General features: G+C 39.3%; 1 protein-coding gene across 3 annotated transcripts in view; it reads left to right on the forward strand.

Annotated features, from left to right (window-relative positions):
- The window catches only part of LOC121522373 (von Willebrand factor A domain-containing protein 5A-like), a 36,138-nt gene that overhangs the window by 9,380 nt on the left and 12,026 nt on the right, over positions 1-14,732 (forward strand). For all 3 annotated transcript variants that reach the window (XM_041806645.1, XM_041806663.1, XM_041806654.1), the window contains exons 5-17: positions 2,118-2,293; positions 2,423-2,537; positions 2,662-2,837; positions 5,634-5,722; positions 5,804-5,948; positions 7,015-7,094; positions 7,187-7,301; positions 7,409-7,567; positions 7,645-7,748; positions 10,308-10,528; positions 11,947-12,000; positions 12,107-12,160; positions 13,530-13,589. In XM_041806645.1, the coding sequence (XP_041662579.1) occupies positions 2,118-2,293; positions 2,423-2,537; positions 2,662-2,837; positions 5,634-5,722; positions 5,804-5,948; positions 7,015-7,094; positions 7,187-7,301; positions 7,409-7,567; positions 7,645-7,748; positions 10,308-10,528; positions 11,947-12,000; positions 12,107-12,160; positions 13,530-13,589 (1,548 nt within the window). The remainder of the gene's footprint in view (positions 1-2,117; positions 2,294-2,422; positions 2,538-2,661; positions 2,838-5,633; positions 5,723-5,803; positions 5,949-7,014; positions 7,095-7,186; positions 7,302-7,408; positions 7,568-7,644; positions 7,749-10,307; positions 10,529-11,946; positions 12,001-12,106; positions 12,161-13,529; positions 13,590-14,732) is intronic.

Below are 14,732 nucleotides of genomic sequence, written 5' to 3' on the forward strand. Positions count from 1 at the left end.
TAGATAGATAGTCGTTTATTGTCATTGCATTGTAAAAACACAACGAAATAACATTTGGCAGTCTCCTCTGTAGCAGCAAACACAGTCGTCCAAGTGGTGGTTAGAAATCCACAGCCTCACGTTATCCATCCTGCTAGCGAAGGAGCAGGCACCCAGGAGAAAGAAGTTTGGTACGGCAGGTTTGTGTGGGGCTGCTCTTAGCCTAGCCTGCAGCCCGGCTTGTTTGCCCCACTTCCGCCTTCTCTCAGAATGCCGTCTCTGCCTCCTACCCACCCGGCTATAGGTTTGCTGCTCCGCGTCATCCTCCTTTCAGTCACCGAGCGCCCCATTCTCCAGATAATCTCTGTCGGGAAAGATGCATGCCTCCTTTGCAGTAGTCGAAGGAGCAGTCTCTTGTACACAGAATGTCAGTTCTGTTATGAGTGTAGGGGCTTTGTTTTGCTGCTAATGATGAAGCGCTTGGCCGCTGCATTTGTACGTGCTGCACCATGGTACCTCAACAGGATTCAGTAGTCTCCTGTTGATCAGGGAGTGTTCCATGGCAGGTACTGGCAGTTGTTGTTAGCTTTTAAGCTAGCCAAGAGTTGTAGTTGAGACTGAGGTCTTCTTCTTTTTCTTTCTTTTTTCTTTTTTTTTTTTTTTTTCTTGATGGAAATTTCCTATTCTTTCTCCCAAAGGTGTCCTGGACTATCCATCTTCTTGTTGTCATAGATTTCAACATATGTCATCAACTTAACTGTGAAATAACACTACAATTCAAAGATATAACTCAAGAGTACATCTTTTCTGCTGCCAACTGCTCTTATTGCCTGGCAACAAGTTGTAGCAATGTACCTACAAACTGAAAATCCTTGTGCTCACAAACACCTTTTTTGCCCTCATGAACCTTTGGAGTGTTGATAAAACTGTGCAGGAATCTATGAATGCAGGATTTAACTAAAGGCTGTTTTGAACTATTCAGGAAGAACTCACTGCAGAGAGTGGAAATCTTAAAGCAAGCTGATGTGATGAGGGAAGCTTAAGCCCCATGTGGCTGATTCATAGTGGTCCCGATCAGTGCACTGTTGAAACGCACTGTCTGCAGAGTGCAAGGTTTAAGAAACTCCTTTGAGGCAAAGTGAGCCATAGGTTTCAATTGCCAAACACAGCTGTATTTTAAAGGTTTGATATCATCAGGCAATGTTTTTGGCAGAAACTTGACAAAATTAATATTATTTTTTAAAATACATACATGAATAATGACAGTGATTGATGTGTGCTGGGACTCTTACAATGCTTTCTATTTGTAATTTAACTATTTTCTCTGATTCTGTGCATAAGCATTCTCAGAGCTGAGCTTAGATTTACATAAAAATCCTTAGTATGAGTACAAATAACAACTGCACTGCTGCCCTTGGGATATTAACAGCACTACCAGTGGCTCGTGGTAACCCGCCTGGATGGTACCCTTAGCTGTGCTTACTCTGCCTGAAAAGTGTGAACTTTGTTATTTTTTCATTAAATTATTTTCCCATTCTTTTTGAAGGACATCCAGGCCACTAATAGAGTTGTGCCAATCCTTGTCAGATGGTGCCTCAATTTTTGGCTCAAACATTCCTAAAAGTTCTGCACAGTACTGTAGCTGTATAGCTGAAAATATTGGCCATACGAAGAAATAAGACGGTGGAGTTTTAGGCTGAACTAACAGACCTACATCTGCTGATGTCTTTTTCTTTATTCATCATTACTTACACTTTAAACTTTTTTTTGTTTTTTTTGTTTTTTTGTTTTTAAGTACTGAAATGTTAGGCCTGAGCGACATTTCAATATCGGTATTGATATCAGTATTGGCTAAAATTAATTTGTGAATATGCGCATATTGGATATCTGCAAAAATCCAATATCCTGCATCCCTAAAAACTATGTAGAGTATCATTGAAATGGTTACCGTTACACTATTAATAGTAAAATGTTATATTACAATATCATTCAAATATTTGTCAGTTTGCTGCTATGAACATGGAAAGATGCAAACATGCTACGTTAGCCTTTATGCTAAAGCACAACTGTGCCAAAGTTCTTCCAGCTGCAAGTTTTTTCTTATTTGAATGTGACCAGTGTCTAACTTTTGTCCAAAGGAAGTGGAGATGAAGGAGACGACAACATTCGTGTGACATCGATTCCATCCACTGAGATACCCTACACTCTGTCTTTCTGTGCCCGGGTGTCGTCTCCTCGTCCGGTGGTTAAAATAGAGTCCAACTGTTCCCTTGATCCTCTTCAGTATCTCAACAAAGAGCAAACCCAAGCCACGGTAGCTACAACACCAATGTATCTGTGATTGATGGTGATAATACTGATAATACTTGATAGTAAATGTGAGTGATAATACTGACAAGAGTTATTGTTAGTTCATGTTTCTAAATGTGTTTTTGATCTTTAGACCAAGCTGGCTGCTGGACACAAGTTTGACAGAGATGTTGAAGTGCTGATTTATTACAAAGATGCCCACCAGCCCACTGCTGTGGTGGAGGCTGGAGAGGCCTCTGCCAAACCTGGTGAGTGCATCAGTGAAGCTCCTATTTTACATTTTCAAAGTCTACCATCCTAATCCTCCATCAAATGAGTCAATGATGCCGGAGTAATCAGTAAAAGCCATATTTGATGTTTGTTGTGTCTCAGGCACTCTGATGGGTGACCCAGCTGTGATGCTGAGTCTGTATCCTGAGTTTCCCCAGTCTGTGATGTCTTCAGTCGCTTCATGTGGAGAGTTTGTGTGCCTGCTGGATCGATCTGGGAGTATGGATTCATCACTGAACAACAGTGAAAATAGCCAGACTTGCATTGAAAGTGCCAGGGTAATAACATGTTTACATCCTAATTTTATTTTAAGTGTTTCTGACACAGTACATTTACATGCACAGTTGATTCCAGCAATGGTTTCAGCTCAGTTAGGGTATTTAAATGGACTTCTGTGCATGTCCCAGTAGACACGCACAGTGGGAGAGTTGATTTATTGATGGGAGCAAGTTTGCCTCCACTACAGAGGATGGCGACCTGGCCTTTTTCAGCTTAATGCTGTGGACTGTCTTCCTGAACACCAGAAACATGGACAAGCATTACAGCTCTGTATATTTTGTACACACTGTATGCTCTACACCATACCTGTAGATTATGGTAGTTAATGATGGCAGATGACATTGTACTATATTTTGTGCTGTTTGACTTCCAAGTCAAGCAGAGAGAACTCTGGAACATGCACAGAAACTCTGATCCAGCCTTGCACCATATCAGATTAACAGACTAGGCACACTTCAGGTGTGATTCAGACCGCTCATCATGTGCCCATGTCACCACAGTCACCACGACTGGGGCAGGTCGAAGAGTGTCAATCATTCTACAACAGAAGTGGTCTTTTGGCTCATAAAAGAGGAAAATAACAAACAAGAAACAATTATGGATTATAGATAACAGTTATGGATTTATCAAGTGGAGGATAATATAGACGAGCGTTTCTCAACTGGTGGGTCTGGACCCAAAAATGGGTCGCGGAGCAGGTTTCAGTGGGTCCTGACAAGGTGTCTGAAAAAAAAATGGTGGCAAAATTCCTGAAGTCCTTATTACATGCATCAATACCTTTGATTTTACCATGTTTTATTGTGAAATTTGGTAAATTTAAATGTTTGATCAATATTTCAACTAATTTATCTCCTCTTTTTTCAATAACTGGCTACTTTTTCCATGATAATGAAGTAATTTCACATGGTTTCTGGAAAACTGGCAAAAATTGACACATAATGATGGAGAAAGAGGGTATAAAATTTTTCAGTTTCATCCCTTTTCTTTTTGATATCAGGTGTTTTGATCCAATCATGCTCCAAACTGCAACATATTTGATTAACTTAACATGTAATTTTGAAAAGTTTTGGAAACTCGGGTCATGATCTGTTGTAGGACGGACTGGTGGGTCCTGAGGCTGGACTGGTTAAGGACCACTGATATAGACTGACTCTCCTTCAGATAGGGCTTAAGGTATGCATGTGATAATGTAAAGAAAATTTGAAAATAAAGTGTATACATTAGTTCCCTGGAGGGAGATAAGGTACAAACGCTCTCTTGTTTGTTGTCAGGATTCACTTTGTTGACATCAGGTCAGGATGTCAAACTACAGGAAAATGTAAGAAAATTTCTGACATTCTAGTCCTGATGAGTTGTGGTTGTTGGGCATCTTGGATGAGCCAGATTCAGAAACATCTTTACTGGCCAAGTATGCTTACGCAACAAGGAATTTGGCTCTGGTTAGCTTTGCTCGCAATGTACCAGAATTAAACATTAAATACAAAAATAATTAAACTTACAAAAGTATTAAGATTAAGATTCTGATATGTACAAGCTTTGTTGGTATTATTTCTACTATATACAAGTCTGTGTGCATTAAAGGTATGGTTGCAAGATGAGTAAAGGGTGCAAGGATGCTGACTAGACATGATTAGAGTATAGAACTATGAAAGGATATGGGCAGATTTACACGAGGGAGATAAGATAATTTAGAATAGTTGATTAGTGCAATGTACATAAGAATTGAGGCCTATAATCAGGCCCAAGGTTTGACCATGAGCTGTGACGATGCAGTCGGGCCAAAATCTGGCTGAATGCGTGGGGTCTGAGACCAGCTTTGGGGTCATGGGGGGTTGGAATAACCATGCAAAGCAGGTGGATGCACCCGTTTCCGTGTTTCATACTGGCGAATCCATCTTGCAAAGCTCCTGTCTGAACCATTTATGCCGGGTTAGAAAGTGACTGGACCAATCAGCGTCGAGGGACAGTACTTTCGGGCGCAGCTGATCAAGCAGCAACAAGAGGCCAGTGCAATTATGGTGGAACAGCTTAGCGTGGATACTGCTTAAGTGCAAGTTTTATCTGAACTTGATGACATTTCTTGGTTAAACGAAGAACAAAGAACAGCAGTGAGTTGTTTTCTTGTCAAAAAAGCCAAAGTCATGTGCTGATATGTCTGCAGTCACCATGTTTCACTTTATGCAGCTCTCTATGGAGTTCACTCCTTGGTAGGGGCACATCTCAGTTTGGGGCTACGACGTCACGTGTTTTGTTGATCTGATTGGCTCGTAAAGATGTGACAGACAGAATGTTCATCCAGTCACCCTCCTAGGTTTTGTTTCCAGATTGATGTGTGAAACAAAAACATCTGGCGTGTCAGATTAGGGTTGGAGCTGATCCCAGCTGCCTTTGGGTGGTGGCAAGGAACACCCAGGACTGTTCACCACTCAGTTACAGTACTGACATACAGACAGCTACAGACAAATACAGTACAACTGTGCAAGATTCCACGTCTGTCATCAGGCAGATCAATCTCACAAAGCTTCAGTCTAAATGACTGCAATTGGCAGGGGTGTAATGAGATCTTGTGATGATATCGAAAAATTGCAAGATTTCTCATCAAGGTTAAAACTGTCTCGCAGGATCAAAATGCCACAGAGCAGCAAATACCATGACAGAATACAGTATTGTACTGAAAATGACAAAGATCACAAAGGTGCTACTGGCACTTTAAAATCATTGGCATGGCAGCTGATGATGAAACAGCTGATCTGTGACCCATTTGTACTTTAGGAACTTTTCCTTTCTCCCTTTAGGATACTCTCCTCCTCCTGTTTAAGAGCATACCAATGGGCTGCTATTTCAACATCTACAGTTTTGGATCCACCTATGAACACATCTTCCCGTAAGTCACTACCTCAAATTTACTTTACATTGTACATGTTTGGGTGCTCTAGTTATGTGTAATTTATTGATGTGATGGTAGGAAGAGTGTGGAGTACAGCCAAAAGACCATGGAGGAAGCTCTGAAGAAAGTTGGAGAGATGGAGGCTGATCTGGGAGGAACGGAGATCCTTCAGCCCCTTGAACATATTTTCAGCCAGCCCTGCATTCAGAATCAACCAAGACAAGTAATACATGAACACTCACTCTCACAGAGAAAAAATTAAAAGTCTTACATTCCATGCTATTAACACTATCATACCATTCAGTCTAGCTGTGTATTTCCCATAGCCTCGCAATACGACACTTACCATGATACAGAGGCTGTGATATGATATGCATCACGATAAACGTTGAGTCCTGACTGCATTATGCCAACTCTGTCGTTCGGTGGAGGAGGGATAATGGTATGGGGCTGTTTTTCAGGGTTTGGGCTAGACCCCTTATCTCCAGCGAAGGCCAATCTTAATGCTTAAGCATTGCAAGACATTCTGAACAACATGACTGTGCCCCAGTGCACAAAGCAAGGACTATAAAAACATGGTTTTCAGTGTGGAGGAACTTGACTGACCCACACAGAGCCCTGACCTCTACCCCATCGAGCACCTTTGGGATGAACTGGAACAGAGATTTGAAGCCAAGCCTTCTTGTCCAACATCAGTGCCTGACCTCATAAATGCTAGAAAGAGTGAATGGGCACAAATTGTCCAAAAAACACTCCAAAGTCTTCTGCCTTCCAAGTAGAGTGCAGGCTGAGAAATGAGGTTGTCAGAGATTCAAGACGTAAACTTGGTTTTCATACAGCAATAACACTCTGGCTCCACTTGGTTTTGCAAGGATGCCTTTTTTAGCTTTACATCTACATTAAAGATATGTACCGTAGTTTTTGTAATGAACTGATGAGCAGGGATTAAACAATAAGCAGCTGATCAAATAATAAGCAGCTGTCTGAAGACTTCATTATCAGCTGCACTGTATGTTCTTAAGTCTTTACAGTTCAAGCAAAAAAGTGCTTCTTTTGCTCTTTATAATGTAAATGTATAATGGTCGCTGTCATGAGAAGACACAACAATGAAAATTTTGAACTTCTTTGGCTTTGACAACAGTTGGAAATACCTGAAGTAATGGACATACACAACTTAAACAAACACATCATAGGTTCAGTCATATTTTGTTTACCATAGATGTTTTAAAAAGCGTGCAAAACAATGTTTATATTGTTGCATTAAGTTACGTGTACTTTCTCTTGACTAGCTCTTTGTCTTCACTGATGGAGAAGTGTTTAACACCAAAGAAGTCATCGATCTGGTGAAGAGGAATTCACATCTACACAGGTGAAGCCACATAAACTTTACAATCATGGTTTATAGAATATCTACCTTTATCCCCTGCTATCTGTTCTAAAAACTGAACTGCTGTATTGTAGATGTTTCTCTTTTGGGATTGGGGAAGGAGCCAGCTCTGCTCTCATTAATGGGCTGGCCAAGGCAGGAGGAGGTCATGCTCAGTTTATCACCGGCACCGACAGGATGCAACCCAAAGTAAGATAAACGTTAAAGAATGAAGCTGTCAAAGGGAAACAATTCAACAGAAGATGTATCTGAATTGAAGTTGTTGTTTCAAATCTCTTCTGTTTTTTCATAACCAGGTGATGCAGTCACTGCGATATGCTCTGCAGCCGGCTGTGATCGACGTCTCAGTCTCCTGGGACCTACCAAAGAACGTGTCCGTCTCTGTCCTCTCTCCACCAATCACAGCAGTGTTCCAGGGTCAAAGGTCGCTGGTTTATGGCCAGCTCAGTGGACAGGTAGGAGCCCATCTTGTGATTGTGAAATGATTTGTTTCTTTGTCTAATGAGGTTTATAAAAGTGTGATCCTGTTCAGATTCCAGAGGCAGCAGAGGGCTCTGTGACAGTGAAGTACACGCTGGCTGGTCAGCCCTCACAGAATCAGTTTAACTTCAGCCTGAAACCTGCAGAGGACTCTGGGTAAAATAGTCGTTTTTTTATAATCAGTCCTTACACATGTCATTATGTAACAAACCCCATCTAGTGCGGGGAAAAGAAAAGCAACATAAAAACTGTTTTATAAAATAAAGTTATAATTTTCAGTAAAATATTAAAATAATAAAAGCAAAGAGGAAACTAAATGGACCAGTGAGGGTTGTGTATATTTAAACAAAAGGAAATCAAATAGAGATTCTGAGCCAGAGTTGCACAACCCCAGTTCCAGAAACAGTTGGGGTGCTGTATAGAATATAAATAAAAACAGAATGCAATGATTTGCAAACCTCATTAACCCATATTTTATTCACAATAGAACATAAATATGAACATATCAGATGTTGAAACTGAGATATTTTACCATTTTGCCAATACTGTCAAGAGTTTCGGGAAAGGAATGTTGTCCCATTCTTGTCTGATGTAGGATTTTTGCTGCCCAACAGCCCTGGGTGTTTTAGCTGTGTTTTTCATTTTCTCATGCTCCAAATGTTTTCTATTGGTGAAAGGTCTGGACTGCAGGTAGAATATTTTCCTGAAATTGTTCCACAATTCTTAGAAGCAGTTGGTGAACTCCTGCCAGTCTTTACTTCTGAGAGACACTTCCTCTCTAAAGTGCTTATTTTATGCCCTGTCATGTTACTGACCTGTTCTCATTTGACCCAACTAGTTGCAGGATGATCCTACACTTGCTTTTTGGACTACTGATGTAGAAACAAAACCTAAATTTGGGGGTTAAACTGGACTCACCATAGCCTTTAGTGAGTAGGTTGGCTTAACGAAGCTTTAGCAGTAGTTAAATATATCTGGTAGCATAAGCTGGCTATAAACTTTATAATAATAATAATAATAATAATATCTTGAATTTATATAGTGCCTTTCAAGAAACCCAAGGACGCTTTACGGGAACATACAGACATGGACAAACTATGCAAGGGGTAGGATGAGTGTAAGGGGTGGTTTAGTGAAGACTGTAGGCTGTTTATCTGTTAACTCAGGCTTTCTGCAGGCTCACATAAACAGAGGCACATAGTTTGCCTTCTGACATTTTTTTCTGCTTAAAAGTGAACGACCAGCCTCTGTCTGCTGTCAGTTAAGATTGTCTTAGAAGCACCAGCATCAACTTTTATTGTGAATGTGAACTCCTAATAATGTAACATATTTAATGCTCAAAATATTTATAATTTTCTTAGTTTAGCTGAGTTTTTTTAGAAATTAGAATTAAAAACATGGTTAAAAGCTATCTGCATTCATATCTAGATTATTTAAACATAATCCCTTTTCAGCATTTCATGTATACTAGGAATGGGCAACTCTGGTTACTAAAAGGGCCACGTTCATTTTTTTCTTATGACCAGTGACCAGCAAGATTTTTACAAACTGCAGGATACTCTCAATTTAACTATTATTATCACCTATAATATCACATAAATAACAAATGTAACACTTTAATCGTAGCTTGTTTAAGACATTTTATATTCTGCATTTATATGTTGACTTCAATGCAAATATTAGTACCTAATTTGATCATCTAAACACAGAACTTAAGGCAACTGAAACTGTTTTCAATGCGATTAACTCAGTATTGGTTGTTTTAGTATATCTTACATGCGTATCTGCCTTTTTTCTGCAATTGCATATAAAAGATCTTTACAGCAATGATTACGACAAATTTTATCTGTTATTTCTTGCTGAAAACTTAACATTAAATAATCAAAAATAACTGTAGAAATTTTCTCATTTATACTATTATATTTTCTTCAAGTTTACAGTTATTTATTTATTTTTTAAATTCTCTTGTGGGCTGAACTGAGTAGGGAGGAGGGCCATATGTGGCCCATCACAGGAGTATATTGTATAGAGCATGCACTTATGGTTTTCTGTAGCACACTGCTGCCATCTAGAGGACAGATGTGTTCAATCTCTCTGATGTAAGAAAACCAGTTGTTCTGAAGTAAACTGTAGCAGGCGGCAGTTTTGTTTTGATTGAAGATCATTACGCCACACTGCTACTTCTCATATTAACATCTAAATTAACTCCTATCATCTTTACATCAGACCCTTTCTTTAGTGTTTTTCCTCGTATGTCAAAGACATCAGATAATACAGAATCATCAGTTACACAGCCTCTTTTTCACCTTAAATGAGCAGTGAGTGTATATAGAGTTTAAACATCATAAATGCAAGTTTTTTAAACATTTACAAGCTGATGGTTTTGCCAGATTTAAAATCTGTCGTCAGGTGGATCCATCTTTCAAGGCTTTGATCTGAAATATTTGTTCCCTGTCAGAGAATGATTGTACCAGTCAGCGTCATTTGAAGAGAAGTAATGGTAGCTGCAGGTGTGGTTTAGTTGTACTTCAAGTGGGTAAACAATGGTGGCTGGAGCAGAGATAAGCATGGAAGCAGCTATAGCAGCAGTTCTGTCAGAACTGGACATTACTTTATTAAAAAGGAGTAAAGAACTACACTGAAAGCCTTTTTTGGTGGAAGGAAAAGTTTTATCCTATATATACAAATGTTTTGTCATCTCTCTCTTGCCTTCAGACTAACAGTCCACAGACTAGCTGCCCGGACTCGGATCCGTTCCCTGGAGATGGAAAACCGAGAGTCCGATGACCGGGAGGATGAAAACATCAAGAAGAAAGTGGTGGAGCTCAGTGTGCAGTCAGGAGTGAGCAGTGTCTTCACTGCCTTTGTTGCCGTCAACAAAAGTGATGGTGAGGCAATACAAGGACCTCTGGTGCGCAGAGATGTGCCGACACCCAGTGAGTATTTCAAGAACCTTCAGTTTAAGGTAAGGGAGGGTTGGGTCACGATCTCAATTCTATCACAATTCATTTCCATTCTAATTTTCAGATTGATTTCCAGGTATGTGGTAAAAATAAAACATATTTTATTATTGAATTTATTGAATTTTTAATACACAGATTTACAAGTAAAGTCTATTCAAATTTGTTCATTGTCTTGTGCAACAATCTGTTGGTAAATGCATGACATTTTTTAAACATTTGCCATTTCATAGTTTGCACAATCAGAATGGAGATCTGGAGGTCTTCTCCCAAAATATGGTGCCTATAAAAAAAGTATTCACCCCCTTGCAAAACTGCTCAAGCTTTGTCAGGTCACAGCAATAGTGTGTGACCAGCTCTTTTCAAATTTAGTCACAAATTCTGTATTAGATTGAGGCCAGGGCTTTGACTTGGCCACCCCAGAACATTCACCTTGTTGTCTTTAAACCATTTCTGTGTGGCTTTGGCTGTATGTTTCAGGTCATTATCTTGCTGGAAAATAATCTTCTACAAAGCCATAGTTCTCTTGCAGGCTGAATAAGATTGTCCTCCAGGATTTTCCTATATTTTGCCCTATTCATTTTACACTCTACCTTTACAAGCCTTCCAGGGCCTGCTGCTGAGAAGCATTCCCACAGCATGATACTGCCACCACCATGCTTCACAGTGGAGGTTGTGTGTTTGTTGTGATGTGCAGTATTTCCCTCCGGATTAATACATTTTCTTTCTTTCTTTCTTTCTTTCTTTCTTTCTTTCTTTCTTTCTTTCTTTCTTTCTTTCACCCTCCCATGAAGTTTGGACTGGTGAAGAACCTGGGCAACAGTTAATGTGTGCAGAGTCTCTCCCATCACAGCTGCTGAAGCTTCAAGTTACACTAACTTATTGGTCTAATCATTTTTGCAGTGTGCACACTGAATGAGAGGAGAGAAAGCTGCAGACTGAGATCACTTTAAGCATTATGCATTTAAATGATTGCAGTATCCAGACCTGTCAGACATCCCTATCTCCCTCTGTAAAAAAAAAACAAAAAAAACTCTGCTATAAAAAGTTTCACCCATGACTCCATTATTGTGATAGGAATGGAAGAATGAGTGATCATAGATATACAAAAAATAGAATGTATGCTAGAGATGATTCTACGGTCTCTTGGCTTTTGATACATTCTACTTCTTCACATTCTAAGACCATCCTTTTACACATCCCTAGTTTAAGGTGTACTAAGCTATTATGAAGAAGAGTAGCATAGAGAAGCATGGTGATTTGCTATTTTTATTTTAATAGATCTAAACCTAGTCAAATGTTCAAATCAGTGTTTCAATATAAAGATAAAGCTAGAATAAGTTGTTTTATGATCTCATGACAAATTAAACATGCCTCTATTTTTGTCATCCCAGTGTTGATGAGCTGTGGTATGTCAGGACCTCCTCCTCGTCCCCTTGCTTATTCTTGTGAGTAAAAAACCTGAAAATATACATGAGAAGTTTAGTCAGATTTCTTCTATGATGATTTGCCTGTAATATCTTGATCTCTCTCTCTTTTTTTTTTTTTCCAAAGGTGCGATGACCAGATGTGCAATTTCAATTGAACCCGAGCTCTTATGTATGGATGGTGAGTACAAAGCACAACACAACTGGTGCACATAATGTGAATCCATGGTTGTAAATATATGCAATGCTGAAAAATTCTGTTATTGTTTTGCATTTGAAAGCAGGCTATAGTGACTGTCAAACTGTTCTTACCAGTGTCTTTCTTAATGTAAAGATGTACGATGAGAAAATGAATGAAAAGTACTTTTTGATGTTGACTTTAAGACTTATTATTCTAATGAGTGCTGCTATTTGACACCAGTGTGGTATGAAAACATGATTTAGAGGTGGGAGGTAGTTTCAAGGTGTGTTTTCTGTGAAATACAGAGGTAAAAACAATTAGACATTAGGAAATATGCAGGAGCACATGTACAAAATGACCCTCATTTGCAAACATTGGTGATACAAAAGGGGTCGTCCTGAAGAGCTCAGTGGCTACAGGCATGGTACTGTGGTGGATGCCACCATTGCAATAAGATGGTTTGTGAAATGTATCCCTTCTGGATATTTCACTGTCAACTGTAAGTGATAATATTAGAAAGTGGAAGCATTTAGGAACAACAGCAACTCAGACATGAAGCAGAAGACCACGTAAAATCACAGAGCAGGGTCAATGAATGCGTAGATAGATGCATGGTGCATAAACGTTGCAAACACTCTACTGATTCCAAAGCTGAAGAGTTCTGAACTTCCACTGGCATTAATGTAAGCACAAAAATTGTGCAGCGGCTGCTTTGTGGACTGGAACCGTGGAGCGGTGGAAACGTGTTCTTTGGAGTGAAAATCACACCTTCGTTTTACAGTCAGATGGGTTAGTCACAAATACACTTCAAAATCTTGTGGAAAGTCTCCTAAGAGGAGTGGACGCTGTTATAGCTGCAAAAAGGGGGTATTCAAGAACATGAATTTGAATACAATTTAATTACAGTGTCTGTTCCTGTAAGTTCAGACAGCCAAATACCTTTGTCCGTATAGTATATGTTGCAGTTACATTACTGCTCAGTGGTATCAGGGCACCTGTATTGATGTGATACCAGGCAAGAAAACACCTGCATGCTCCTGGTCACCTCTAGCCAGTCACGGTGCAAGAGAGGCTTTCCAGCTAACACGGTCTTGAAAAAACTTTAGGCAGAACGGAGGCTCAAACAGTAGAGTTTAGGCTGGATAGAGATGCAGGCCGATAAAAAAGTAAAGCTACAGCTCGGATGAATCTGATCGATTTGAGCAGAATGAAGACATCATGCACGACTTTTCTTAACCTGATGACGTTGCCTTTGACAAACCCATTTGCACTAAAAGGTCATTCATAACAGCAATTCGGTCCTCTCTCCACAGGCTTCCCATACATTTCAGAATCCATTTCAAGATTCTTGTTTTTACTTTTAAAACAGATGCCAGCCTACCTGTGGATGGCCTCCAGCCTTATGATCCCAGCAGTGCTCCTGATGAGGGTTTGTTGGTTGTTCCTCATTTCAGACTTAAAACCAAAGAAACAGTGTGTTTAGGGTCATTTCTCCAACTCTTTGGAACTCTCTTCCACTGGGTTTAAAGGTCACATATTTTACTCTTTTAAGACAAGTTTATCTTGGTCTCAGAGGTCCCCGAAACATGCTTTTGAAGAAAAAATACTCCAGTATTTGATTTTTGCAAGTCTTAAAACCCCTCTGTTTCAGTCCTGCTCAGAATGACCTTTTTCTGTGGCTTTAAATGTTAATGAGCTGTCTGACTACACCCCTCTCTTTAAATGGATGTGGCTAAATGCAGAGCAGTTGAGAGAGAGAGTTACGAAACGCTTTGATCTGGCTGCCGAGTGGCCACATGGTTCACGTTGCTCGAAGTAGTTCCAAACATATCAGAGCTGTTAGTCTGTTTGAATGATTTTGAGTGGGAGAGACAGCAGGAACTAGAGATTTAAGTAAATATTAGCACAGTGATTGTTATTTTGATTATCATATACTCATATTTATCGAATATAATCAAAACTTTTAGTAACAGATGCCATTTTAGTGATCGAAATACAGGATTGTTGAGTTTGTTTGTGAACAATTTTGGGGCAAATAGGAACTACATCGACAGTAGCAATAATTTTTGTTGCTGCTAATATATTAGAGGCAATTTCAAGTGAATATAAATGCACAATGTGTACTAATTATGAATTTGACCACACATATAATAGTATCTTTATGTGATTGGAGACAGGATTCAACATTTTGACTGTTAACTTTTTTGATGGAACAGGGAATACATTTTTTTGTCAGAACTATACTGTTGCTGCTAATGCAGTATATAAGGACATTTTCTGTTAATATGAACAGTACATAATGTGCATTAATCATAACTATGCCTTTGTGTATAATATTGTCAATGGGGTTTGCTAAAAGACAGATTTTTTTTATTTAGCTGGTTTTAAATTTTGGAGGTCCACATCCCCACATTCCCACCTGAGCCTTGCCTCTATGCCCACTTTTTGTTAACTGTTAAATGTTCCCTTTACAGAATATTGTAGGAAATTTTGCAATTAAGTTTTGTTTTAATATTAGCTTTGCAAGGATTACCTGTACATAGAGAAAATAACACATGAACAACTTTAACTT

This window comes from Cheilinus undulatus, linkage group 2 (genome assembly GCF_018320785.1).
Source record: "Cheilinus undulatus linkage group 2, ASM1832078v1, whole genome shotgun sequence".
Taxonomy (NCBI): domain Eukaryota; kingdom Metazoa; phylum Chordata; class Actinopteri; order Labriformes; family Labridae; genus Cheilinus; species Cheilinus undulatus.